Below are 27,813 nucleotides of genomic sequence, written 5' to 3'. Positions count from 1 at the left end.
CAGAAATGCTTCTCATATTCAAGTTGTTATGGATAAAAAGTTCTCCCATAACCGCAGCACTGCAAACGGATGAGTTTATCGAACTGCATTATGCTAAATATTGTCAATTGTCAAAAAATCTTTATATTTTTTAACTAACTGTAGATTGTCATTTTCCTAGCCTTAGCTGTTATTGTTTGTATATGGAGCTGGTAAACTACTGTTAATGCCTGTTCGAAAAAAATGTTGATGTCATAATCACCAGCATGAGAAGACGGGCTTAATGTATTACGTTTAACACGATATCCTAAATCTCACCAATACGACGACCCACCAGTAAGACGTCGACCTAATTTTCCTAATAAAACTCGACCTTCCGTGCTTATTACCTTAAACAGGACTAGGCTACTTAAAACAAACTATTAAAGACAAAATGGAAATTCGAATTCTTAGTTTTGGTAATTTTTCTTGATGATTTTTTAAGTGTTCACGACACATAAGCTCAATATGTATTAAATAAATCCACTTAGCAAGTTATTGTATCGTGGAGTTCCGTAATGATGTGAGGGAAACAATTGGTACTTTTGTCAAAGTAATCATGTAATTTGATGAAAACTTCTTGCTGACTAACTAATAGTGTTTGTTGAGGGCTTAAGGATCGTGCAGATTTCATCTCCACACTCTATATAAAAACAATATTGCCAAAGTCGAAGCATCACACTTTCACGGTAACCCGCCCAAAAAAAACACCCATAAACCACACTTGTGTATTGTCCAGAAAATGAAAGTTTCGTAGGGATAATTTGATGACTCGAGCTAAATCTATAAAGACGCTGATTGTGCTCGATGGGCATGTTCCACCTGATTCACTGCAGTCGAAACATTCTAAAAACTGAGCACTGCTTCGCTATTATTCACCCCGCCTATAATTCTAAAATAACAAGTTTCATTTTAAAGTTTACAACATGATATATTCATACCTACACAGTACTGACTCATGTTTCCGCATGGCTTCACATTATGCCCTTATACGCTGTTCGTGTGACGTAGTTCTAGTAAGCCGCGCCCGCTTTGCATTTCAACCTCTTTTTGAGTGTATGAATATAGCGACTTCGGCTACAGCTGTGTCTATTGGCTACAACAACAACGTTGGAGAATATGACCGTTCGTTTGTGGTTACGACCGTCTGCCGTAGCCATTGCCATTACCAAAAAGTCAGACTCAGTTGAATAGTTACCCTAGACTTGACTCAAGTCCCAATCCCGTGCCATCCCCAGGAAACTACTGTTTTGTGATGCTCTGCATTCCAAAACCTGTTCCGCTTTGACGGCGAGCGCGCACTGTACTGTACGCTACGGGGTTGTTTCATCGTAAGTTGAGGTAATAGCTTAGGGACCTCTCACACGAGAATGGGACTTGAATCAAGTCTATAGTTACCCAGATCGATAGGTCCAGAGAGGGCGCAATTGATTATTAACCTTGTACAACATGATAATCACCGCGCAGTTTGGTATGATCTATCGAGTAATATAATGCCTATATTATTATCAAAACATGTATTTGAAAAAACACTCACATACTTGATTTCGAGACCTCAAAATCTAAATCTGAGGTCTTGAAATCAAATTCGTGAAAAAAAAATTACTTCTTTCTCGAAAACTATACGTTACAATTCAGAGGGAGCCGTTTCTCACAATGTTTTATACTACCAACAGCTCTCCATTTCTCGTTGTCAAGTTAGTTGTTCCGCTACAATTTGTTTGAGTAGTTACCAAACGTGTCCACTGCCTTTAAAAGTTGCCACATAAATCAAACTGATGACTTCGAAACTGCCGACGTTGATGTTGAGCTACCATCGACTACCAAGCACCAAATAGCTCCAGGAAAAAGACCTACCTTTCTACACATGTCGCGCTGTCGGTGCTTTGCAGGCTCCATGGGTTGGTTCAATCCCACTTGTATATGCCGAATGATAAAATAAAGATAATCTAGTCCCCAAAACACTTATGGAATATTTAAAACAGCATACAGTGTGTATAGAGGTGAATTCGTATCGTATACGCAGGGCTTGTCATTTTTTGTGAGAAGTTAAATACCGTTTTCATTTGGTGATTTAGAAGCGTTGTGTCGTGTTCGGCATCTCTTCAGAAACAGCTGTGCCATTCAGACCCGCCCACTGTGTACTGTTTCCACATGGGTAGCTTATGTTGTTATGTAACATTGTCTACGTGGGTAGCTTATGTTGTTATGTAACATTTTCCAGACGTTTTGGGCATTCGTGATTGTGAATGGTCAACAAATTAAAGGGGCGGAGCATTATTGGTTGAATTGTCTGTTTGCTTGTATTAAGTTGCAGTGTAAAAAGTGATACAATAAAACAGATGTAATACATGACGTGTGTAAAATTTCGGATTCACCTGTTGTACCAGAACTCAATAGTAAAATGTGTCTATTGTTATCAAACAATTGCTTGCACTCATGGGAAAATACTTTTATCAGAGCAGCTAGTAATAAAAAGAATGTAATTTGTTTGTGTCAAACTCAGTGCCACATAGTATAGAAAAAGACAATTATATTTTGTATTACACGATCTACCCTTGTTTTTAGCCGGTAGAGGGCAGTGAACCCCTATCACCATACAGGTAATGTGTTTCATAATTTATTAGTATCTGTACTGTTTGAAAATCTGTAAAAATCTCCGCGCTGCTGCGTCGGGTTTCCCAGGATTAGTTCCCAGGAACAATCCTCGTTTGTCTTCTTTCAATTGCAAAACTGGAATAGTTTTGGGATTAAGTTCGCTTTTCTTAGAATCATTTGGCTTTACAACGAGATTAAATAAATATATACAAATTAAAACACCAGTTTGGCACTACTGCACACATTGTAACTATTGTCTCCAGGCACTTTTTTTTACACAAGATTCCATTTTATTAGCTTAATTACATCTGCTTGGCAGGGGCTCGATTTCAAAAAGCACTTAGATTCATCACCAATGTGACATAGCAGTTTGCTAAGCAAAACAAAAAGTGGTGCACAGTTCAATCCAGCTGAATTATAAAAAGTCTGCGTAAACAAAAAGTGGTGCACAGTTCAATCTGGCTGAATTATAAACAGTCTGCGTAACATTGGAACCACATAGCACTTTGCTAAGCAAAACAAAAAGTGGTGCACGGTTCAATCTGGCTGAATTATAAAAAGTCTGCGTAACATTTGAACCACATCGCACTTTGCTAAGCAAAACAAAAAGTGGTGCACGGTTCAATCTGGCTGAATTATAAAAAATCAATGCGTAACATTTGAACCACATAGCACTTTGATAAGCAAAACAAAAAGTTGTGCACAGTTCAATCTGGTTAAATTATAAAAAATCAATGCGTAACATTTGAACCACATAGCACTTTGCTAAGCAAAACAAAAAGTGGTACACAGTTCAATCTAGCTGAATTATAAAAAGTCTGCGTAGTTATGCGAACCACACGAGTAGTATGTTTATACCGAGAAAAAACCCTAAAATGGTCCTCGTATAATCACATGATGTCGACATAATATTTACATAGTTCATATGCTCATAAATTATTTATAATATTGTTGATAAAACCGTCTAAAATATTCCAGTTTGTTGACCAGAACTTCTCCGATTCTTTCCGGAGTCCCTGTCATAAAACCCAGTAGTAAGGCCGTCGCAGGACATGCTGTTATTTTTTTTAGATATTATTGACATTGTCCTTACCACATCGAGGACACTGGTCATATATGCCATGGTATCCTAAGCTGGACCATACCACACACACTCGGGGTGTTTATCAACAGGGTCTGTGATTTTGTTGGAAGGGGCAGGATAAAACTACCAGCATCCTTTGTGTCTTTGTGTACAAAATTATTGAAAGATGAAACCAAATTATAAAAACTACATAATTCGGCAAACAAATAATTTAAAATAACCCAGGCAATACCTAGACATATGAACAACTGAGATTGCAAAACAATCACTCAAACCAATGGAAAGGGTTTGTCAACATGTGCAGACACCGAGTCATTGTGGGGGGGGGGGGGGGGGCGTTGCAACTAAACATGTACTTCCCTGCAAGTATTTAACTATGGGTGCGTTCGATTAGCTTCCCTGGGTCGACCCCGTGTGCTCATCCAGGTGGGGTATTTTATTTTTTCCAGGACGAACGTGGGCACTGTTAACAACCTCACGTTCGTCCTAGAAAAGTCGCCTTTTTTTCAGGACGAATGTGTGCAGATATTTACCCACGTTCCACCTAGAAACAAAAATACGCATCATCACGCCACCACGAGAAGGGTCACCTGATGATGCGTATTTACCTTATACTACCGTATATTGCTTCCTCTTCTTCTTGTTTCGACATAAATATACGTTATTGTCTTATTTCGTTTGTATAGCAGCATTGAAATAAACGTTACTGTTACTGTTACTCTAGCTCATCTCTTTTGATGACTGCGGGCCTCATGTGTTTTGATGTAAACATATTACTTCAGGCTTCCAATAATTTGTTGTAATATCTACATAAATGTGATTAATAAAAACAGCCGTATAAAGAAGTCATTGATAAAGCACATAGAACACAACAGAACTAATGAGATAGAAGGGGAAGCAATACAAATAACCTACCAGAAAAAGCTCCGGACCAATGTTTTGTAGTATTTAACCGGTGCTATTAGTGCTTTGATTGGTCAATGGTATGGTACCTTTGGTTTTAGTATCTGTACTGCCTCTGCTTGTGGCGCCTGCTTTATTACTGTACTTGGCTTGGCGATCGTCTCCGCATTTAAAGAAAGCCACCCAAGCTTTGCGAATCTCCTGCTGTCTCAGACAGAACAAGATGAAGATCATTAATCCCTGGAGGGAATTGAAGATGCAGAATAAGATCTGGAAGACAAAGTTGGCCGTCTCGATGAGAGACAAGAGTCCGAAGACCCAGGTCAGACCAAGGAGGACCGAGATGATCACGGCGTTCTGGAGACGTCGCAGTGTCTCCTCCCGATTTCCCCTGTCCGAGGTAGAGCTGATGCCCTTGCGGGCACATGTCAACCTGCGCATGACCAGAGTGAAGATGATGAAGTTGAACAGCAGTACAAACCCAATGATGAGGATCTGGCCAAAGTAAAACGCGTTGCCGGGCTTTAGGAAGCAACTGTAAACAAACAAAAACATGGATTTGTTTTGATCCAAACATTGTTAAAAATAAATTTCAAATTAATGTTGGTCTCTCTTTTGTGTCCAACCACAAAGCTTCAATTTGGTAACCCAAAAGACCGATTGCGCTCCGTACGTCACGTGACCTATAGTTGGTATTAAAGGGTGCGTTCGTTTAGCTCCCCTGGGTCGACCCAGGTGTGTGGCGTTTTTTTTTTACCAGGACGAACGTGGGTAATAATCTGCACACACTCGTCCTGGGAAAATAAAACGCTACACACCGGGGTCGACCTGGGTATTTTGGTGCTTGACCATGAAGACATTTTGTGAACATACATAATGATTTTGTATTAATTGATTCTTTCTCTTACTGGCAGCCAGTGAAGAGATCTCAGCAGGTCAGGGGAATTTTGCACTGCGTAATAATTTTTTTTACAGCTATTGGAAAAACTGCTGAAGTGCGGATGCAAAGCTCAATTCATTTCAATTCAAAAAGTTGTACCACTTATAGTGTCTCATGTCATGTACACAGGTGAATATACTAAAATGTTGCCATGAACTTACTAATCGGCAGTTCCGTAATTGGTGTGGTCTACAGCAAGGATGATAACTACAACCAGTAGTGGCAAACCTGCAGTAACGAAAACACAAGAGAATGGAATATAATAGAATAAAAAAGAATATTATTAATTATTTTTTTACCCATACACCGATGTGTGTTTTTTTTTTAAGGATTCCTATTTCGAATCGATTTAGAAGAATACATTCCCCATTAAAAATCACTACGACATTGGAAATTTTGATGATACAGGATGATACAGGATGAGGGTTGCGAAAAAATACCCCTCCCTCCTAATACCCCTTGCGGCACCCTGGCAGCGGGTACCGCAACGATTATAAGAGTAACAAAGTGCAGCTGCCGTGCTTGATGCTTATTGCTGTTCCTTGCTGCTGCTGCTAGAAGCATGGTTGTTGTGCTGCTTCATGATGCTGCTGCTTTTACTTATGCTGTTGTTAGTTATTCTGTTTATAGGACCCATACCTAAGTCTGCGAATACCATAACTCTTAAAAGGTGTATGTACTTTTTGTAGGACAAAAAAACCCACAACACTTACACAGTTTGAAGTTTGTTATAGTAGAAAGCTTCCCTGAAAATATTACGTGCTGAAGTGCTGTATTTTTTGGGTAATGAGTAAAACAATATAATGAAAATAATTTTCGTCTCATGAGACCAAAATTATTTTAAGCATTTACAAACGTATTTTCATTGCATTGTTTTACCCATTTCTAAAAAAAAAACTACAACACCTCAGTAAGTAATATTTGAAGGGGAGCTTTCCACTATCATTATCTTCAAACCCTGTAAGTTTAATGTAAATCTATGGACATTTTGAAAAAGTACCCAAATCCTTAAAAGGCAGTGGACACTATTGGTTATTACTCAAAATAATTATTAGCATAAAACCTTACTTGGTAACGAGTAATGGGGAGAGGTTGGTAGTATAAACCATTGTGAGAAACGGCTCCCTCTGAAGTGGAGTAGTTTTCGAGAAAGAAGTCATTTTCCACGAATTTGTTTTCGAGACCTCAAGTTTAGAATTTGAGGTCTCGAAATCAAGCATGAAAGCACACAACTTCGTGTGACAAGGGTGTTTTTTTCTTTCATAGTTATCTCGCAACTCGGACGACCAATCGAGATAAAATTTTCACAGGTTTATTTTGTGAATATACAGCAAGTGAGAAGACTGGTCTTTGACATTTACCAATAGTGTCCACTGGCTTTAACCATAATGTTTGGAATTTTACCCCAGGCAGTGACGGAGGCTATCAGCATGAAGTGTGACACATTGGCGTTAAGTACTTTCACAAAGAGAAGATACATATTGGTGGCTTCTACGGCCATCCAAGCCACTGAAGCTAGAGTGAAGAAATGAATCAACACCGCCACGATAGTACACCCTACTGCTGGCTTCGTAGCCTCGATACCGGTCAGGAAGACGAGGTAAAGCCCCAAGAGGGAGAAGGAGAAGCAGATCAAGATCTGCCGAGGGCGCTTGGTGCGAAGTTTCCTGGGAGATAAAAGTGGAACAGAAAAAATATATATATATTATGTATCTGAAAGGTTTAAAAGCTGGAAGTTGTAAAAAGTGAAAAGGCACCAGACTTAATAAACAGTCTTTTATATGAGAGGATGCAACTTACTTGATGTAGAGGTATGTGATGATGGTAATGATGAGGGCAACGACAGACACAGCGCATCCTATTTTACTGATGATACTTAAAACAACATTCTCCTGGTTACCATAAATATCCTAGGAAAGACCATCGCAGAAAGTATGTATCAATAACAGGAAATAGTTTGAGTACATCTCACTTGTCGGAAGCACCAAATTAATAACAATAACAATAACAATAACAATAACAATAACAATAACAATAACAATAACAATAACAATAACAATAACAATAACAATAACAATAACAATAACAATAACAATAACAATAACAATAACAATAACAATAACAATAACAATAACAATAACAATAACAATAACAATAACAATAACAATAACAATAACAATAACAAAAACAATAACAATAACAATAACAATAACAATAACAATAACAATAACAATAACAATAACAATAACAATAACAATAACAATAACAATAACAATAACAATAACAATAACAATAACAATAACAATAACAATAACAATAACAATAACAATAACAATAACAATAACAATAACAATAACAATAACAATAACAATAACAATAACAATAACAATAACAATAACAATAACAATAACAATAACAATAACAATAACAATAACAATAACAATAACAATAACAATAACAATAACAATAACAATAACAATAACAATAACAATAACAATAACAATAACAATAACAATAACAATAACAATAACAATAACAATAATAATAATAATAATAATAATAATAATAATAATAATAATAATAATAATAATAATAATAATAATAATAATAATAATAATAATAATAATAATAATAATAATAATGATGACAAATTCTTATATAGCGCATTTCACAGAAACCGTATCAATGCGCTTTACATTAGTGCCCTGGTCATAGGGCCAATAACATCCCCTCTTAATAATTCTCAGCTCCCTTGGGAGTGTACAGCCCTGAGCTACCTGTAAGGCGCTTGTTGCTTTTCCTACACACTATCAACCTCTACCCTCGCAGGTAGCCATTTATACCCCTGGGTGAAGAGAAGCAAGTACAGTAAAGCATCTTGCTCAAGGACACAAGTGTCACGACCGGGATTCGAACCCACACTCCGGTGAACCAGCACCAGAACTTGAATTCAACGCTCTTAACCACTCGGCCATGACACTCTACATGGTAATTAAGGTAATTTTCAGGGTGGACAAGGATGAGCACTTTTTTAATTTAAACTGTAGTTTTTTTAGCAATGTCCTCACCACAATCACAGCAAAGCTCGTCAAGTGGTTACAGTGACACACCGTCCTGCTGTTGTTGACTAGGGCTTTACTGCAGCCCTCGCTTGACCAATCTCCAAAACCAACGTTCAACGAGAAATCCCAGAAGACGCATTGGGACCCATTGATCATCTCATCGGGGTCACTGACCTGAGGGTTACACAGTGCAAGGGCATGGTATAGCAAGAAGTAAATTTGTTTTTATAAAAATAGCACATTTAGCAAGAAGGTATCAATGTGTTTTACATTGGTGTCCTGCCGTCGATTGTATTAAACCTTTAATCTTTAGGACTTGGTCCCAGCCTTGCACTGTACCATGTAATCCTTAAGATTAATCCTCAGTTTTAGCTTGTCCTTACTCGAGATAATATGATGAATTCTAACATTTCGTGAAATCGACTACCGGTCATTTGGGCCTATAATTTTCCTGTAATCTTTCTCATCTCCCTAGTATAGTATACATCAATGACGTCCTGCTCCAAGTTTGCAACCAGAAGTGATGTGATTCTATGAAGTAATTAATGCGTTAAACGATGGTTGCTTTCCTAAATCCAGACCAAGGTCTTTATTCTTTCATACCACTTTAAGAATCTCATATCACAACAATAACCATTTATACCTGTGGGTGAATTAGATAAGCAATTATAGTAAAGTATCTTGCTCAATGACACAAGTTTCACGACCCGGGCCAAAACCCACACTACAGTGACTTTAACCACCAGAACTTGAATTTGATGCTCTTAACCACTAGACAATGACACCATACAGTGATACAATCATGGTATTTAATTGCCCATCCCCGAACCTGGGTCATCCCCGAATAAAAGGATTGACAACATAGGGCGGCCACCCAAAGTGGGTTAGATATCAGTTGGTAGAGCACTGGCACTTTAATCCAGAGGTTGTCGGTACAAATCCCACTCTAGTCACTTTTTTGTTCAACTCAAAACAGCACACTCCTTGCATTTAATCTCCATTGACACAGGTTCAAATCCAACTTTGGACTAGAATTTCAATTACGAGCCCCTTCGTTCAAATCCTGCTCTAGCCAACTTGTCTTTGATTAGCCCAAAATAACTTCGAGGGATGTCTTACATTGAGGTGGAGGAATGCACTGACGACAGGCTGATCCATTGAGAGATTCTCAATATTGACCCCCTCAACGGTGGCAGCAATGACGTGACTGCCGACAGCACGACGGAATAACTTTGCCGGGTCCTCTGCCTCCTGCAACGAAGGGGAACGGAAGAGCTTGCTGGTCTGGTACAGGAAGAAGCTGATGGGTACTGACTCGCCTGGACATCAGGAACAAATCAACACATAATATTTGTATTTTATTGTTTTACCCATAAAGACCCATTGCACAACGCACAGCGGCTATGTACGCGCATGTCCTGGAGGTCAAAACAAGCACAAACGTATGGCACACGTGTTTACACGCGCATTGGTGCGTAAACAGTAGTGAACCATCATTTTTTGAACTTTTTTGACCCCCGAAATTGCGCGTTGTGCAATGGGTGTATATACACCGATGTTTGTTAGCACTGTATACTCTTCGAGTACTTACCCGAGCTCTGTGAAAATAACCAGCACCAACAATTGGATAATCAGGAATTTAAAAGAACTGTTCAGTTTTAAATATGGGAGGAAAACCACCAAAAGGGAGAAAACCATTGCAATCAGGATTTATTGAAGGAACATTACAAAATTGGTTAAACAAAATGTGTCTAAGATCACAGATTTACATAAAACTTATACTGTTCAAAGGTGATGATAGTAGAAAAAATCCCTTAAAATATTTCTGTCTGGAATGGCATTCTTTATGAGAAATAATTGAAACTAATTTCACCGTTTAGAGTTAATCGCTCATCAGTGATGAGAGGGTTTTTTTCCCCTGATTTTGTTTCAATTGTTGTCATGCATCAGTTTTTCTCTTTTTTATTCTCGTGACTCAGAAGGGCCAATCGATCTCAAACTTGTACATGTTCGTCAGTTTATTTTTATAGTGGATTACACAGAGTGTTTACACTGCCATCAATTTCTTTGTTAGACCAGTAAAACACGTACCTGGTGTTATGTAGTCTAATACTGCAGCAGGTACCAAGATTGACGATGTGACCTCAGCAACTGGGATGCTGTTGGGCTCATAATAAATTGAGATGTCCTCCGTCTTCAGAGACCCCATCCCGGATCCCGGAGTGATGGAGGCAAACCCCAGTCCAGTTTGGAGGGATTGCTGGGGTATGACGACTGCCATGACAGCGATGTTATCCTGTATTTCAGTGATGTTGGCTGGGTAGTAGTTCATCTGTAGCGCGGTGATGTAGGTTTCCAGGGCTTGTATGATGAGAGAAGGCGAGGTGTCATTGCCAAGATTGTCAAACGTCTCCTGGTCTACTTCCTGGACATTGCTTACAACCTCAATAATGCCTGCTGCAATCTGTGGTGTACATTAAATCAGAATTAACAATAATAATAAAGCCACACAAAATAATATTTTGAGTGTTACATACAGGTCTGGAACTTCCTGTTCTAGAGGGCAATGCCATTAATCTCACTTTGCAAAGGGCACTTCTGTTAAAGAAATCTAAACTTTGCTATCTTTATCTGTGTTTTTTTTTTTATTTACCATTTTATACTTATAATTATTATTTAAAGCACTTATTGCATTTCAAAAACCTTTGAAAAATCTGCATTTGGTTTTTAAACTTATACTACTTATCTACTTATTTATGTATTTATTTTTATTTAGTATTATTTTTTGTTTGGGGGGTCAACATCAACAAAGCCAAGACAACAATATTGTCATAAAATTTTGAGAGAAAGTATTTTCACTTTTAAGAAAATATGGCTTTTGTTCACCATGAATCAGTCAAACATTTGCCATAAGCCAAGATCGACAATGCAAAGGGCAAAGCAACCTTCGCTCAATAATGTAGATGAAAAAAAAAGCGGTAAAGATAAATCAAGCCGAGTCAGGTACAAAAAGAAATGCAGAGCAAGAGCCCACGTCAATAAAGCTGGTCAGCAGAAAACTCTGCTTAGCAAAATCCTTGGCTAAGCAAGAAATGAATTGGGTACCAGTTGCAACTGTATGGTGTTCTGGCTGGTAACCTACTTTTGCTGAGCAAACAGTTTTGTGCTTAGTAAGTTTTTGTGCTTTACGGGCTTAATGAAATTGGGCCCTAATGGCATACCTCAGGTGAAGCGTTCATCTTAACCATGACAATGTTGTTCAATATTTCAGCGATTGCCTGTATGCCAATCTCATCGATACTAGAGTAATTTAACGACAGACTGACCGTCTCTTTAACTATCTCATCAACATTCTCAGGAGTGACTTCCACCTGCATGGGGAAGAACAGAGGTTTATAAAAGGCACTGGACACTATTGGTAGTTGTCAACGACCAGTATTCTCACTTGGTGTATCCCAACATATGCATAACAAATAAAATAAAAACGAGAGAATAATGAATGAAACAAACAATCTTGTTACACAATGCGTTTGTTTTCAGATGCATAATAAAAAGGCTTTAGCTGAAGTGTTTTGCTGGAGTATTTTATTAGTTTAGTGATAAATGACCTCTTTCCTAAAAACATTTTTTTCATGGACTAAAACATGTCATCAATATTATGCATTTACGACCAACGTCAGGCATGTTATAATACAGGAAATACTAAAGGCTTTAGGATGTACCAAGACAAAACAAATCAGCTAGAAACTACTTGTTTGGTGAGAAAAATGTGTTAGTATTTTATTGATACAGAAGCTTGAGACAAACCTAAAAAAAACTGGACACTTTAGGTTCAAAACATAAACAGAAGAGGGCACACAAAGAGTTAAAGGTCGAAAAACCATGCCATTATTAACCATTCTTTACAATTAAACGAATAAACACAGATATACACAGATATAAATATCAAGTTATGTTTGTATAAAATAAAAAATAACAACAATGACTTACATTAGCCAAGCCATCAAGAAGATTATTAACATCTCCACCTTCGGAACAATCAGTGATGACTGGTTCAAGCCACTCTGCCCCAGTCAGCAGATCTCCAACACATTCTCTTGTTGCAAGAGGCATCCCAGCTGAACAAACAAACAAATAACACCATCCATCCATGCAAGTACCCCGCAAGATTTAAAACTTTTAAAAATGGTGTAATCACCGTTTAATGACATTGGTAATACTGTTAAAGACCAGGGGCCTTATTCATGAAGCCTTCTTAGGCCTTAGTAAGCACTTACGTGTTACTAGTTCGTTCTTAGCGAGTTGCGTCATATTCACGAAGCACTCGTAACTTCAATCGAGTGCGTAAGTCCTTACTAGTGCTACGTGGGGTGTTTTCGGCTTCGTAGCGTTTTCTTAAGCCCTTTTTCAACATTCCTGGCCAACATTTTCGGGCAAATTGAGCTTTATGTCAATAACAACAACTTTAAATATGTTCTACAATCCTTGCGACATTTTGGAGAAGTTACCAACCTATTTTTTGTCACTTTTTAATAAATTCTTCTTGATTTTGTTATTTTAGTTCATCATTATATATTTGTTTATTTATTTATTTAATAGTAATAATAATAATAATAATGGGCATTTATAATGCGCCGGTATCTATCTAAAGATGCTCATGGCGCAGTGACACTGCTATGAAATGTTATGAAGTCCTCATTAGATGAGTCTTGAGGGAAGTTTTGAACAAAGCTATTGAAAGTTTAACATGATCCGGCAAGTCGTTCCATAATGAAGGAGCAGCAGAAGTAAATGATCTTTCACCCCATGATGTTTTGGCCAGGGGTTTCCTTGAAAGATGTTTGTTATTAGATCGCATAGACTGGTGGCGGTTGGAAATATGGGGTTGGAGTCCTTCTGAGAGATATGGTGGTAAAGTGCCTTTTGATGAGCGATAGACATACACAAGGATCTTTAAGATGATTCTGTCCTTAATAGGTAGCCAAATGTAGATCTTGTAGGATAGGTGTGATGTGTACTCTATAGTGTTGGACCGGGTTACAATTCTGGCGGCAATATTTTGAAGGCGAGACAAGCTGTAAATTTGATTATTAGGCAGTCCATATAGATGAGAGAGTTTCCCATGTCAAGTTGGGAGGTTACAAAGGCGCGAACGAGTTGCTCTGTAGCATATACTTCATTTACTTTATTTACTTCGTTTGTTTATACTTCGTTTATTTACTTCGTTTATTTATTTATTTTGTATTTTTAGTTTAGGGGTAACCAACTACATTTTGTACTCTCATTGCATGTTTGCGTCGTGTGAAAGCTTGCGAAATCTCTGAATGTCATCCCATTTGTGATGAACCACTTTGGTAGTTCTGAGGAATTTCCAACACAGTTGATTCTCCTCGAATTTTTTTGCCCAGGTGTCGGCCTTTCTCTTCAGTGTTACAACATCTTTGTTGTTAAGCACCTACCAATTTAATACGACAAGGTCAACTAACTTCAATATCTCAGTAGGCGAGAAACTTCACCTTCCAATGATTCCCCTTTCCTTTGCCTCCTCCTCGCGTTGCGGGACAACGGTCTTTCTCCTTACTCTAGTCTGGCGATCCATGATGCAAAAATATCTCCAAAATGACGATAGCCAGTCTAGTCACTGTATAAATACTCGTTTTGGACAATGAGGTCACACTCCAGTGGATTACATAACAAATCCATGACTGTTCATCTCAAGCGCGTTCCCGCTTAAGAAGGCGTTACGAGAGGTTTAGTAAATAACGCAGTAGTAAAGCGATAAGAATGCTTCGTGAATAACACGTAAGGGCTTACTAAAGTCTTACTAAAGTCTTACTTAGAGCCACGTAAGTGACCGATTTACGAGGGCTTCATGAATAAGGACCCAGTACTCTCACTCGGTGCATACCAACAAACCTGTGAAAATTTGAGCTCAAATGGTCGTCAAAGTTGCGAGATAAATAGGAAGAAAAACACACTTGTCACACGAAGTTGTGTGCTTTCAGATGCTTGATTTCGAGACCTCAAAATCTAATTCTGAGGTCTCAAAATTAAATTCGTGGATGATTACTTCTTTCTCGAAAACTACGTTACTTCAGAGGGAGCCGTTTCTCGCAATCTTGTTTACTATAAAACAAAGTATTTTTTAAACACTTACCCCTGAATGTGTACGACGAGCAATTTTCAGCAGTTTGGGCTGTTTGTCCGCTTCTAGTCTGTGGGAAAGTCAGGTTTCCACTGCTTGTAACGACTGACGACTGCGCACAGGAACCTGTGGTGAGGAAGATCAGCATACATAACATTATATAAAATTATTTGCAGTTCATTTTAACATTTAAAATTTTCTTTAGTGTGTCAGGGAACAATATATTGTGTGTCGAACAAAGAATGATTTAAACAAGTATTTGGCGCATTGTGTTTTGAGTGACAAAAAGTACCCAGATCCTTTAAGAGATGACTTACTTTGATCACAGTTTATTCCAGAAAAGCCTCCAGTACATTGACAAATAAAGCTATTGGTTCCAGCCAAACATACTCCCCCATTCTGACATGGATCAGGACTGCAAGGGGTCGTTGGAGAAACTATGATGTGAATAAACGAAATATGATATAAATTGATGTAAAATTGTAGACAATAAAATAAAATTACAGAACAGGTCGGGATCGAAAAATGTTGGTAAGGTATCCTCCTCATATTCCCTAGAAAAAACTTAAATAATGTCTCACAACCTTTGGATTCAAGGGGAATGGAAAGATAACTTTTGTGTGGTACTGCACTAACCAGGACTTTTTTTATGTATTGCCTTTTCTTGCGATATTGTTGATTGACTCGTATCGGTGTGTCTCGTTGTTGTGTTCTCATTGTTTGTATTTTTATTGGTTTTATTGTACAATGTAATCTTGCTGTATTTTGTTATCTCTTTTTAGAGATTTTTTTAATGTAAAATGAACTTCATGTTGTTCTCTTATTCTGAGGAGAGTCTTCTCCAAACAGTAGTTTATTTGATTGTTTTAAAATCAGAAGAAAAAAAAAACATGTCAGCGTTGATGATATAAAATTTAATGACAAACTTTGACAGTTTGGGTCACAAATACATGAGATACATTTAGATGTGAGCATAGGTTCGTTTGGGTTGACATTAGGACTGCAAAACTGTCATTAAAAGGGAATGAGTCAGAGACTTGTAAGATGTAAGATTCTTGTTAAGAGCAATTTTATCAAAAGACTTTACTTTCAACAATCGTTAGAGTAAAACTGCAGGTATTGATGTTGTTGGAAGCATCTCCGTATGTGTACATTATTGTGGTTTCACCAACAGGGAAAAAGTCGTTAGGATTGTGCGTGCTTGATACGTAAAAGAAGCTTCCAGAGTTATCAGTTACTGTTGGTAGAGCCCAAGACTCTTGCTTGCCAAAACTACCAATTGGAACCTCAGAACTAAAGTCAGCTGGACAAGTTACTACTGGTGGTGTTGAATCCAACGAATCTGCTGCAAAAAAAAGTAGTTTCACACATTTATTTTAAACCTAAAGAATCACTGGTTAATCTGGGTAAGCAAGTGCACAAAGACAATCCAATTATGAATGATCAAAACGATAACAACAAATTTAGTCTCACTCCATACCTGCAGAAAACATAATAAAAGTTTGGACTTTCTTAAACATGGGTGTAATTTTTCTTGAAATACTGTTGCTTGATTTGGTTCCCAAAAGGTTGTTTTCAACAAGAATGAAGCTATATTTTGAATGAGATACTACAGTCAAACACGACTTCACTACAGTGTCTATAATATCTTTAAATTGTTTTTTTTTTTGTTCTTCATCCAAACATTTGAAGGAACACTGGATAGGTCTTGATGTTCATATGGGTCAACCTCCTTAAAGAAGGTTAAAATTATCTTTCTCACCAATTAAATTATTTCAGCCATAGGATCACAGTTTGCATGTTTTGTGAATTAGATGACTTACTTTGACAGTTTGTTCCTGTAAAGTCTGCAGTACATGAACAGACATAGCTATTAGTTCCAGGTAAACATGTTGCCCCGTTCAGACATGGGTTTGAAAGACAAGGAGGTGTTGGACTAGCAGCTGGAAAGAAAAGATCGAATCAAAACTTGAACTATACTGCAGACAATGGCACAAGAAGTTTAGAACTTAAATTACAATTTACCACATGTAATAGGCCTAACAGGGTGAATGAAATGATGACTTACTTTGACAGTTTGTTCCTGTAAAGCCTGCAGTACATGAACAGACATAGTTATTGGTGACAGTCAAACATGTTGCCCCGTTCTGACATGGGTTTGAAAGACAAGGAGGTGTTGGACTAGCAGCTGGAAAGAAAAAGATGGAATAAAAACTTGAATGATATTGCAGACAATGGCACAAGAAGTTTAGAACTTAAATTACAATTTACCACATATAATAACAGGCTGAATGAAATGATGACTTACTTTGACAGTTTGTTCCTGTAAAGCCTGCAGTACATGAACAGACATAGCTACTGGTTCCAGTCAAACATGTTGCCCCATTTAGACATGGGTTTGAAAGACAAGGAGGTGTTGGGCTTGTTACTGTAAAGTAATAAAAAACATAACAGTGTCTTAGTGGCATTAAAGTCATACAGACAACAACACAGGACGAAGGTATCAGCTACATGTGTCCTAGATTATAGACTTAAGGAAACAAATGTTTCACTTAGAACTAAAGTCACTTATGATGATATCCATTCATGACTACCTCAGTTTGGGAAATCTCAACTTCCAGAAGATGCTTCTTGAACCAACGGGAGACTATGTGACTCTAGGTTGCAGCAGACTTACCAGGTAAAATTCATTATTTACATGGTTCATGAGCATGCGCACATTACCAAGACCAATGGATTTTACTGTGTAAGTCTACTGCCACCAAGCGTCCTGAAAGTCTTCCAAAAGAATCATCTTAAGTGTAAAAAGCTTTTGGAATTATACTCATGCATTAGGATTTGGATAAAGGTTCAATAATAGTATAATAGTTTTTAAACGTTGTGTTGACATAAGGATTGCAAAACTGTCATAAAAGGGAATGAGTCAGAGACTTGTAAGATGTAAGATTCTTGTTAAGAGCAATTTTAAAGAAAGACTTTACCTTCAACAATCGTTAGAGTAAAACTGCAGGTATTGATGTTGTTGGAAGCATCTCTGTATGTGTACATTATTGTGGTTTCACCAACAGGGAAAAAGTCGTTAGGATTGTGCGTGCTTGATACGTAAAAGAAGCTTCCAGAGTTATCAGTTACTGTTGGTAGAGCCCAAGACTCTTGCTTGCCAGAACTACCAATTTGAACCTCAGAACTAAAGTCAGCTGGACAAGTTACTACTGGTGGTGTTGAATCCCTTGAAACTAGGGAATAAGGGAATTTTACAGATTAAGTTTAGACCTGAAGACTGGTAAATCTTAGGCAGCAATACATTTAAAAGAAAAAAAGATTTGCAAGGTTTTTTAGTTGTTTTTTATCAAAAAATACTGTATTTAAGACTGCGTTGCTGTAAAAATCAAAGATATTTTAAAATGTTGGCAGACTTCAAAAAATGGATTTTGGCAAAACTCCATGTATGAGTAGGTATGGGTACACAATACACAAACATCGAAAAAAAAGTTATATCAGACATTGGTTGCCATGGTTACGGCCAAAATAAGATTTTCAGCAAATTTTCCAAGTTTTTACCCTTTTTAAGAGTTAAAATAGAGGTAAATTGAAAGCACTGGTACGTCTAAAGGGAAAAACGTTGAAGTTTTTCTTTCACACATATTGCACAACCATGTTTACTCTTTCAGAAAATGTTCAAAAAAATTAAGTGTGCGATCAACTTTGGACCAAACCACTATTTCAAATAGGGTGTTTTTGTCATATTTTCTTATAGCGAACGATAGGGGTCTCGAATGGGGCCATAAGTCCGAAAGTGGCACTTTGTGGATTATGACACTTTTATAGTTGGAAGATAAGGTACCAACCTACATAAAAATGCAATAAAATGTTTTGGTATTTTAAGTGCGCGAACACAGTTTTGCCGGAAAGTTAGCACTTTGGCAGGGCAAAAACGCAACAAATGGCAACAAATTATACATTATTATTAGGTAAAAATATTAGTTTTTTTTTTTTTGTTTTTTTTAAACCTGATGGGTGGATGGTACTTGAGGTGCATTCAAACAAACTAAACTTTTGAAATCACCATATAGCCCGTTGCCATGGTAACAGCTCATTTGTGGTTTGGCTATTTTTTGCCAATTTGGGGGTCAAAATAACTGTATTTTAGCATATAATTTATTTGCAACTCCACCCAGCCAATGTGCATTCTTTTTTTCATAAAACCTTTCAAATCAATACATTGAGTCGTCCTATTCTTAACTTGAGACTAAACAATTATTGCTTTAACTTTTACCCTAATGCTATTTTTAGAACATCATTAGCGCATGTTTTTAGAAATTTGCAAAATCAACATTTTTACTTTATTTTTGGCCCTCAAAATGACAATTTGCCAGGGGTCTCAGAATGTTTTCCTTTCGGTTGTATTTCGAGCCAACATTGGTCCTTCCATTTTGAGAAAAACTTGGGCAATTGTATCCTGTTGTAACAATACTGCCTAAAAAAAAATGAATTTTTAACTTGTGTTCTTTAGATTGAATAAATAACACTAATAAAATAATACTTTTAAGTCTTCCATCAATCCGGCACCTTTTATGAGCACCCTGTAGTCTTGTGGACTACCCAACATTGATCAAGAATATTTTTAATGACCTTAGTTTTGGATTCTATACACCCCCTCCCTTGCATGCCCCGCCCCAAGCATATCAAATTTTGTTGACAATGCATTACAAAGCGCCTCCTGAGTTGAAAGTCCCTTTTTAAAATTTCCATTGCACCTCATTAATAGTAGGAAAGTTTGTGCTGTCTTCAGTCACCTTTAGGGAATATTTGCCATTTCGGTTGTGATTGGGCGATTATTTGTGTTTTCATGTCTGGGGAGCACAAATAGGCAACTGTATCATGTAGTGACACTGCCTCAACATGGTAAAATTTGAATTAATTCTCTTTATTGGCATTTCTTACATGCTGAACAATGATATTGATTGAAAAAAAAGCAAGGTAGCTTACAAGTATAAAACATATAACTGCATACAATGTATAGTTAATTCGGCTGGTAATAGTGTTATCCGGCTATGTTCCATTAGGGAACTTGGAAATTAATTGATTTACGTAACCATTAATTGTATTTGCAGTCACTGATATGTGATGCCTCTGCGCAGTGTTAAGGACGTGGTAGACATTTTTGATGTTCAAACGAAGAGCTGTGAACGTCCATTTTGTCAAGAAAGTTGAACATTTTGTTTAAAGTCACCTGGAAATAGATTTTGTTTTCTTTCAAACATAAGAGTATATGCTTACGAACAATAAAACATTTTTTTAGTAATTGTTTGTCACGATTTATATGTTTAAAAAATATATAAAGTTGTTTGGGGCTGACTCCGCCTACCCCTTTTGTGACGTCGATCGAGGCAGACTTTGCCTGCAATGCGTATAGTAAACACACGTGCAAAGTACACGTACGTCCAAGTCGTGAGTTGGTTCATTTCAAAAAGTGTTTTCTGCATTCAGCAGCAATACACCTGGTCGGCATTGCCGAAAAAAAAACACGTACAAACTCACGACTTGTTCCGTACATGTACTTTGCAATTGTGTTTATTCTACGCATTACAGGCAAAGTCTGCCTCGATTGACGTCACGAACAGCGCCCTCTCGGGTCGGGGTCTACTCTCAAATTTGTAAATAACATAAGAACTGATTTTTTTTTTAACCTTAGTTAACTGTTTATTCACATTCAACTCATCAAAACACGTGTATTAATGACAAAAGCTTTATTTTTTTTTAAATACCACTTCCAGGTGACTTTAAGACTGTATAGCCAAACGTACATGTAAATGACCACAAACATACCACAGAATCTTTGTGATGCATGTTTATACAATTGAGAGTTATATTTTTATACTTGTAAGTTGCTTTGCTCTATTGTGTGCCTGTTTTTTTTTCAATCAACATCATTGTTCAGAGTGTAAAAAGTAATAAGAGAGCGTTTTCTTCATGTGATTATGAAATTTGCAAAATAGGCATGAAGTTTCTGGCAACACTGTTCCACAGTTCAAAAAATTCAAAAACTTTCTTTTTTAAATATGTGATGCCTGTTTATACAACTGGGAGTTATGTTGTCATTAGATGCTTTATTATATTTTGTCCTGATATTTTGTCAGTCTTCATCATTGTTAAGCATGTAGTAGAAATTTATAAAAAGAGCATTATTTTACAACTTTAAATCTACACAATCGCCAAAAAGCATGAAGTTTCGGACAACACTGCTCCCCAGTTCAACAAATACCAAAACATTTTTTTGAAATTCCTACAGACCAGTATCTTATCTTTCACGCCTGGTAGCCCAACTTGCCTAAAAATGCTACTTTCGGACTTCTGACAAACTTAGCAACCCCCCACCCCTATTTCCCAAATTGAACTTTGTAAAAAAAACACCCCTTTTTGAAATAAAAGACCAAGGGTGTATATTTACCATTATTCAGTTGAAAGGCAGATAATATATTTGGTCTTTACACAGTGAAGCCTTCAACTTTGGGTAATTTTAAGAAAAGAGCTAAATTAGGTGAAATATGGCAATTGTCTTATTTTTAACCGTTGTCATGGAAACCAAAGTGCAATGCAAAAACTATGCTTTCTTTTTACACTTTGGTTGAAGGAATTAACATGTGCAAAGAGTAAACAAAATCCATTAAAACAAAAATTCACATTTTTTTGTTATATAATTTGAAAATAAACACATTTTTTTCCAAAAAAGGACGAAGTTTATGGCAGCACTGCTCCCCAGTACAACAAATACCAAAACTTTTTATTTGAAATTCTTACAGACCAGTATCTTATCTTTCATGCCTGGGAGCAAAACTTTCCTAAATATGCCACTTTGGGACTTCTGACAATTTTAGCAACCCCCTGTATTTCCCAAATTGACTTTTCCTCAAAACACCCCTTTTTGAAATAATGGAATCTTCCATTCACAATTAACTGTACTTTTGTCAAATGCATTTTTGGAAAGATTCAGGATGCATATTTATCATATCCAGCTGAGACGTAGGTCCACTATTTGGTTTTTACACAGTGGACCCCTCAACTTTGGGTAATTTTTACTCGTGAAAAGAGCTAAATTAGGTGAAATATGGTAATTTTCTACTTTTGACCGTTGCCATGGCAACGAAGGTGTAAATGCAAAACTTATGCTTTATTTTTACATTTTGGTTGATGGCCTTCACTTGTGCAAAGTTTAAACGAAATCCATTTTTGAAAGTCTGCCGCCACTTCTTTGATTTTTAGAGCAACCCAGTCTTAAGTGTCTAAACCTTTATACATTGTTTTTGCTTTGTGAGGAAGGAGGATGGTCTGATGAAAATTGTAGGTAATCTTCCTCTGTCCAAACAGGTGGTAAGATTATATCCTCCTAATCTGCCAGATTATCTATACCCAAAGATCTAGTTTGAATGTTTGGGAATTACTTACGTTGACAGGTATGTCCAGTAATTAGCGTTCATCGCATTGACATTCTAAGCCAAACATTCCATCAAAACACAATCACCCATTTTGACATGGATCAGTATTGCAAAGGGATGTTGAATACATGAAGCACAAGAAAGAAGCAAAAAATGTTCTTGAAGATGTAACATTGAGGACGATGACATTTGATTCATCTTACATCTTAAATTACCTTTGAAAGAAACTTGTTCTCATATAGTTAGAAATAGTTCGTACACAAACTATATTTACGTTTACTTCTAGGTTTTATTTGGGTTACTTTTTCTTTGAAAAATAGGAATGAAATTTTTCTTCTGCACTTAAAGGCAGTGGACACTATTGGGAAACACTCAAAACAATTATTAGCATAAAACCTTACTTGGTAACTACTAATAGGGAGAGGTTGATAGCATAAAACATTGTGAGAAACGGCTCCCTCTGAAGTGACGTATAGTTTTGAGAAAGAAAGAAATTTTCAATGAATTTCATTCCGAGACCTCAAATTTACAATTTGGGGTCTCGAAATCAACCATTTGAAAGCACACAACTTCGTGTGACAAGGATGTTTTTTTCTTTCATAGTTACCTCGCAACTTTGACGACCAATTGAGCTAATTTGTTCTCAGGTTTGTTATTTTATGCATATGTTGAGATACACCAAGTGAGAAGACTGGTCTTTGACAATTGCCAATAGTGTCCACTGTCTTTAAGATGGTGTTAATCCTCATTTCAATAGCACGTGATACAAATATCAAAACACAGTTATGGATGTACAAAGGGAAAAACAAAAAGTGCAACAAAGACTTAACCGGAATCTGCAACAAAGTTGTATTATGTGAACATTCTCAGAGCAAGAATAAACTAACCTAGGTGCAAAAAGGTGGAAGTGTTTCTGAGATTGCCACAAACCTAGAGGGATATTTAATATCAACAAAATGTACAAGTTTACAATACCAAACTCAATGTTTACCCCTGATAATTCGAATGTTTCTCTCTTGATTTTAACATAGGGCCTAAAACAATGCTCACAGACATTATCTCTCACAAGTTGGCAGTGTTCAGAGCCATGGATCCCAGAAAATAGAGAAAATGGTACATGAAGACAATAAGAATGCTCATCTTGCTCAAAGCTGTAATGGCAAAGAGAAAGGTCCATGTGTCACACACATAATCAGTTGTTGAAGTAACTACGCAAAAATATGAACTTTGCAAAAGGCCAAAGTAAGACGGAGGGCGCACTTCACTCAATTTCATTTGATTAATTTTGGCTGTGAAGCCAAAGATTGTCAAAAAATATACTAACTTATTTACTGTACTTGCATGGAGGAAAAAACACTTATTATTCCTATATGGTTTAGTCAAGAACCTGATGGAAAGAAGACAATGAAGTAACTTTCAGTTTAGGATGTGGAAGGAAAACCACAGAGAATAATAATTCCAGTGAAGGGAAAACCCATACAGTGAGTTGTAGGGACTGAAAACCCAATCCCGGTGGGATTTGGACCGGCGTCCCAGAGGTGACAGGTTAAAGATGTTGGATTTTTGGCCCCAAATATTAAAAAATTTAAAACAAATTGAGTGAATGGTATTTCAAAGAGTATCACCCGCTCTAACGAAAAAAAGTTTAACTTTTACTTTTAATGGTCAGGAACCATGACAAAAATTTAAAACGCTTCTTATAAAACAAATAAGAATTGGTCACGTGATATATTGTCGGGATCCCGACAAAATTTAATTTTGAGCACGTTATTTCACTGCTACTAATAATTGGCGGACTTTTTCGACCTATGGCTCAAATGAAAGCTTGTAACTTTCTCGACCCCCATCAAAATACCCATTGAATTTTAAATCAAAATGTTTGGGTCAAATCGGCCAAAAATCTGACATAGCATCTTTAAAGCCATTGGACCCTTTCGGTACAGAAAAAAAAAAGTTCACAGATTTACAAATAATTTACAGGGTTTACAGAAGGTAATGGTGAAAGACTTCTCTTGAAATATTATTCCATGAAATGCTTTACTTTTTGAGAAAACATTAAAACAATATCAATTCTCGATAGCGAGAATTACGGATTTATTTTAAACACATGTCATGACACGGCGAAACGTGCGAAAACCAAGGGTGTGTTTTCCCGTTATTTTCTCCCGACTCAGATGACCGATTGAGCCTAAATTTTCACAGGTTTGTTATTTTATATATAAGTTGTGATACACGAAGTGTGGGACTTAAACAATACTGTTTACCGAATGTGTTCAATTGCTTTAAGCAAGATGCCAACTATGCCAACCTGACCACACATATAGTGGTATAGTAGTACATGCTCTAAACACAAACAGGCCCAAATAGGGCTAATAAAACCATGGCTGAAGAAAACGAACTTACCGATGGAGGACTTCATATTTGTCCAATACGTTACGTAATCCTGGACAACCGAAAACCTACAGAAAAAAAGTAATGAACAATTCAGTGCCCAATTTCAGGACATTGATTCCCTGAGAAATTATCCGCTTATGGCCCATAGAATCACGTGAAGGGGCTGAGCTATGTTACAAAGCAGCGACATTAAACTGGGTCTGTTTTTAAAGGGATACACCGGCCTCGTTGGGCTGTTTAGGCTACAAAATACACTAAAACATGATGTTTAAGGTCTTCCAGGAATGGAGAAGAATAGTTGCTAAACGAAACCATCAAATTTTGCCGTTTAAACGCATTTTTCAAAAAACGAAGGTCACGAGAGTTATCCGAACCACTTTTTTGGTTCGAATAACCAACGTGACCTTTTTGAGATTTTTAATCATTTTACGCTAATTACGTGACATTTTGATGATTTTGTTTTTACAGCAACCATCTATATGATTCTACACCCCTAAATTGCATAAACGGTGAGCCGGTGTGTCCCTTTAATAGTTTTTTTTTAATCCCCAAAACAAATATCCGTCTGAAATATTTGACAATACAAATATAACAGGGAGACATCCAACAAAGTTCTAGATGTAAAGCGCCGGCTGTTCAACCTCCAAAATCGTTTACACATTTACCCAGTCAGTGGTTTTTAGTATAAAAATCGATTAACCAAGCTTTTATACAAATTGATTCTGGTCTGTACAAGTGATGCCAAATTTGTTGACTCTGCTAACCGTGGAACTCTGCGCGTGACAGCCCATCTAGACACCGGTGCCACAGCATGTCGCTGTTTGTTTTTTTTTTGGGGGGGGGTGTTTTTTTTGTTTTTTTAAATGATCTTCCCATGAAGGAGTTCGGCAAACTCCCACAAGGGGATATAAACACCAAGCTGGCAACATCCAATCTCTCTCATACAAACATTGGTTTAACGTCAGCAGAGTCATGATATTGGGCCAGGGTAGCCTATACATAAACCTGTTGTTTTTTTTGGTTGTATTGGTTTTGAGAACAGTGCCCAATTTCTAATAGTAGTTAATCAGAAAATACTTTTTAACAAAGTTATTTGCTAAGCAAAAAATTGAGTGGGGCACCAGCCACAACAGAGTAAACTTCATTTAATTTCTGTTGAACAAGGCTTTTCTCTTTTCTAAAAAGTTGTGTGCTTCTAATCTCAATAAAATTGTGTCCCTTCAACATGACGATTGTGTGCTCTGGTCGTTTTCAAATTATAGCATACTTACTGAAATTCCAGATCACCCACTAGCCGAACTGGAGCATTCCAGGTGAATCTTACTGGTAATGCCTTGACGTTCTGGCCGTCTGTGTGTGTGATAGTCCCTTGACCATCGGTATCTCCTGGGCATGCAAGGTGCTGATAATCGCTTCCTGATAGCTGCCAAGAACCCACGACAGAACCATCAAGGACCTGGCGGGCCTGCATGATGACGCCCTTGAAGGTGGTTGTTCTAGGGTTGGCGCTAAGAAGAACTAAGTGAAGATACATTACAAAGAAATGTTTGTTCACAACAGCAACTCCGGTATTCCTTAATTGAATGTGTATTAGATTTTTTTTTTGTCTGGATAACATCTGTCTACCTTTCATTCATTCAATTGACATTCATTCATTCATTTTTTTTATATAAACAAAACTGGCAGCTCAATTATGTGGCAAACAAGGTAAAAATTAAATATGGATAAAAATTGCCCGATAAAAGGCATTAAACAATTTACAACCGCAGTACGGGGTACTACTAAAAGGCACTATAACAAAATGCTCCGTCTGAGTTATTTTGATCGCATTACAGGGAATAATTATTTATAACAAATATTATATGGCCTACTTAGTACAAGTCTTTTTTAAGACTTCGTACGGTTTATAGTTATGACCTAGCACAACCTATGACTTAAATTATACGAGCCATAATTATGAATTTCTTGTAATAGCTAAATGTCCCATTTAATTATTTCGTTCAGATGTTTATAGCTCATTTAGTAAATCTTACTTACACATAAATTCGCAATAAATGAATTGTAGGCTCTACGTAATACATGTCATTTAAAGACATTTTTTACCTCAAACACCTTTAAAGTCACCTGGAAGTGGTATTTTGTCAAAATAAAGCTTTTGCACTAAAATATGTGTTTTGATAAGTAGAATATAAATAAACAGTTAACTAAGGTCTTAAACATTTAGTTTCCATTTTATTAACAAATTTAAAAGTAGGCCCGATCCGAGAGGGCGCTGTTCGTGACGTCAACCGAGGCGCGATATTTGAAGCACGACGGCTCTAAGTGTTTGCTACACAGCGCTGGAAAAGACGTCGGACCGGACCACTTTGCAAACGGACCCCATCTTTAGTTGTTTTGCTGCCTCCAGCAGCAATACACCAGCAGCAACACACCTGATCGACATTGCCGGAAAAATGCAAGAAATAAATCTTTTTTTCGAAACGTACAAATTCACGACTAGGACTTGCATGTACTTGCACGTACGTGTGTTCGATGTCGATGTTCGATCGAGGCAAAGTCTGCCTCGATTGACGTCACAAAAGGGGTAGGCGGAGTCACCCCCATACAAGTTTATCTATTTTTTTAACATATAAATCCACACAACAATTTTCAAAATAAAATGTGTTGTTCATTAACATAACTCTAACTTTTAAAGAAAAAAAATTCCAGTTGACTTTAACTATTATGATCGCATAGACAACTGTCAGAACAGGCGAATGACGGTTATTGTGCCATCCCTCCTATCAAAAAAGTAGGATTTCAGTCTTCACCCATTACCAACCCCTGGAAAATTATGGTATGTATTTGTTTGATACGGTGTCGCTTGCAATTATGTCCTCTATGCAATACTATCCGGAGGACATTATTGCAAATGCAATAATGTTCGCCGGACGGTTTTGCATATGCAATCGTGTCCGCCCGGACGCTGCTGCATAATGCAGTTGTATCCGCTGGACATAATTACATATGCAGTTATGTCCGCCCCGTGCAAAACTGTCCTTGCAGTAAATTAAACGCCCTTGGTCGACGGAATACGTTCGCAAATTTTTTACAAGCTAAGTGCATGTCATGAATGACATGGGAAATGTTCGGCCGTTGGGTATTCGCTGCAATCATAAAATACGTGAATATTCATGCTGCATATTATACGTAGGTTAAGTGCATGCACGCTCGCTTACGCGCGCACATACATG

At 37.2% G+C, this 27,813-nt stretch overlaps 1 protein-coding gene across 1 annotated transcript in view; it reads right to left on the bottom strand.

The window, feature by feature from the left end:
• Positions 1-2,856: 2,856 nt before the first annotated feature.
• The window catches only part of LOC139938018 (adhesion G-protein coupled receptor G7-like), a 244,279-nt gene continuing 219,322 nt past the window's right edge, over positions 2,857-27,813 (bottom strand). Inside the window, exons 2-15 of the mRNA XM_071933373.1 lie at positions 25,852-26,098; positions 24,590-24,645; positions 17,732-17,986; positions 17,059-17,178; positions 14,763-14,876; positions 12,596-12,723; positions 11,827-11,976; positions 10,697-11,069; positions 9,725-9,924; positions 8,612-8,779; positions 7,344-7,453; positions 6,948-7,210; positions 5,705-5,771; positions 2,857-5,138 (exon numbers count right to left, since the gene is read on the bottom strand). Coding sequence (XP_071789474.1) covers positions 4,649-5,138; positions 5,705-5,771; positions 6,948-7,210; positions 7,344-7,453; positions 8,612-8,779; positions 9,725-9,924; positions 10,697-11,069; positions 11,827-11,976; positions 12,596-12,723; positions 14,763-14,876; positions 17,059-17,178; positions 17,732-17,986; positions 24,590-24,645; positions 25,852-26,098 — 2,741 coding nt within the window. The 3' untranslated portion in view covers positions 2,857-4,648. The remainder of the gene's footprint in view (positions 5,139-5,704; positions 5,772-6,947; positions 7,211-7,343; positions 7,454-8,611; positions 8,780-9,724; positions 9,925-10,696; positions 11,070-11,826; positions 11,977-12,595; positions 12,724-14,762; positions 14,877-17,058; positions 17,179-17,731; positions 17,987-24,589; positions 24,646-25,851; positions 26,099-27,813) is intronic.

This window comes from Asterias amurensis, chromosome 6 (assembly GCF_032118995.1).
Source record: "Asterias amurensis chromosome 6, ASM3211899v1".
Taxonomy (NCBI): domain Eukaryota; kingdom Metazoa; phylum Echinodermata; class Asteroidea; order Forcipulatida; family Asteriidae; genus Asterias; species Asterias amurensis.
The sequence above is the reverse complement of the archived record's forward strand: the minus strand, read 5'-3'. Positions and strand labels throughout refer to the sequence as shown.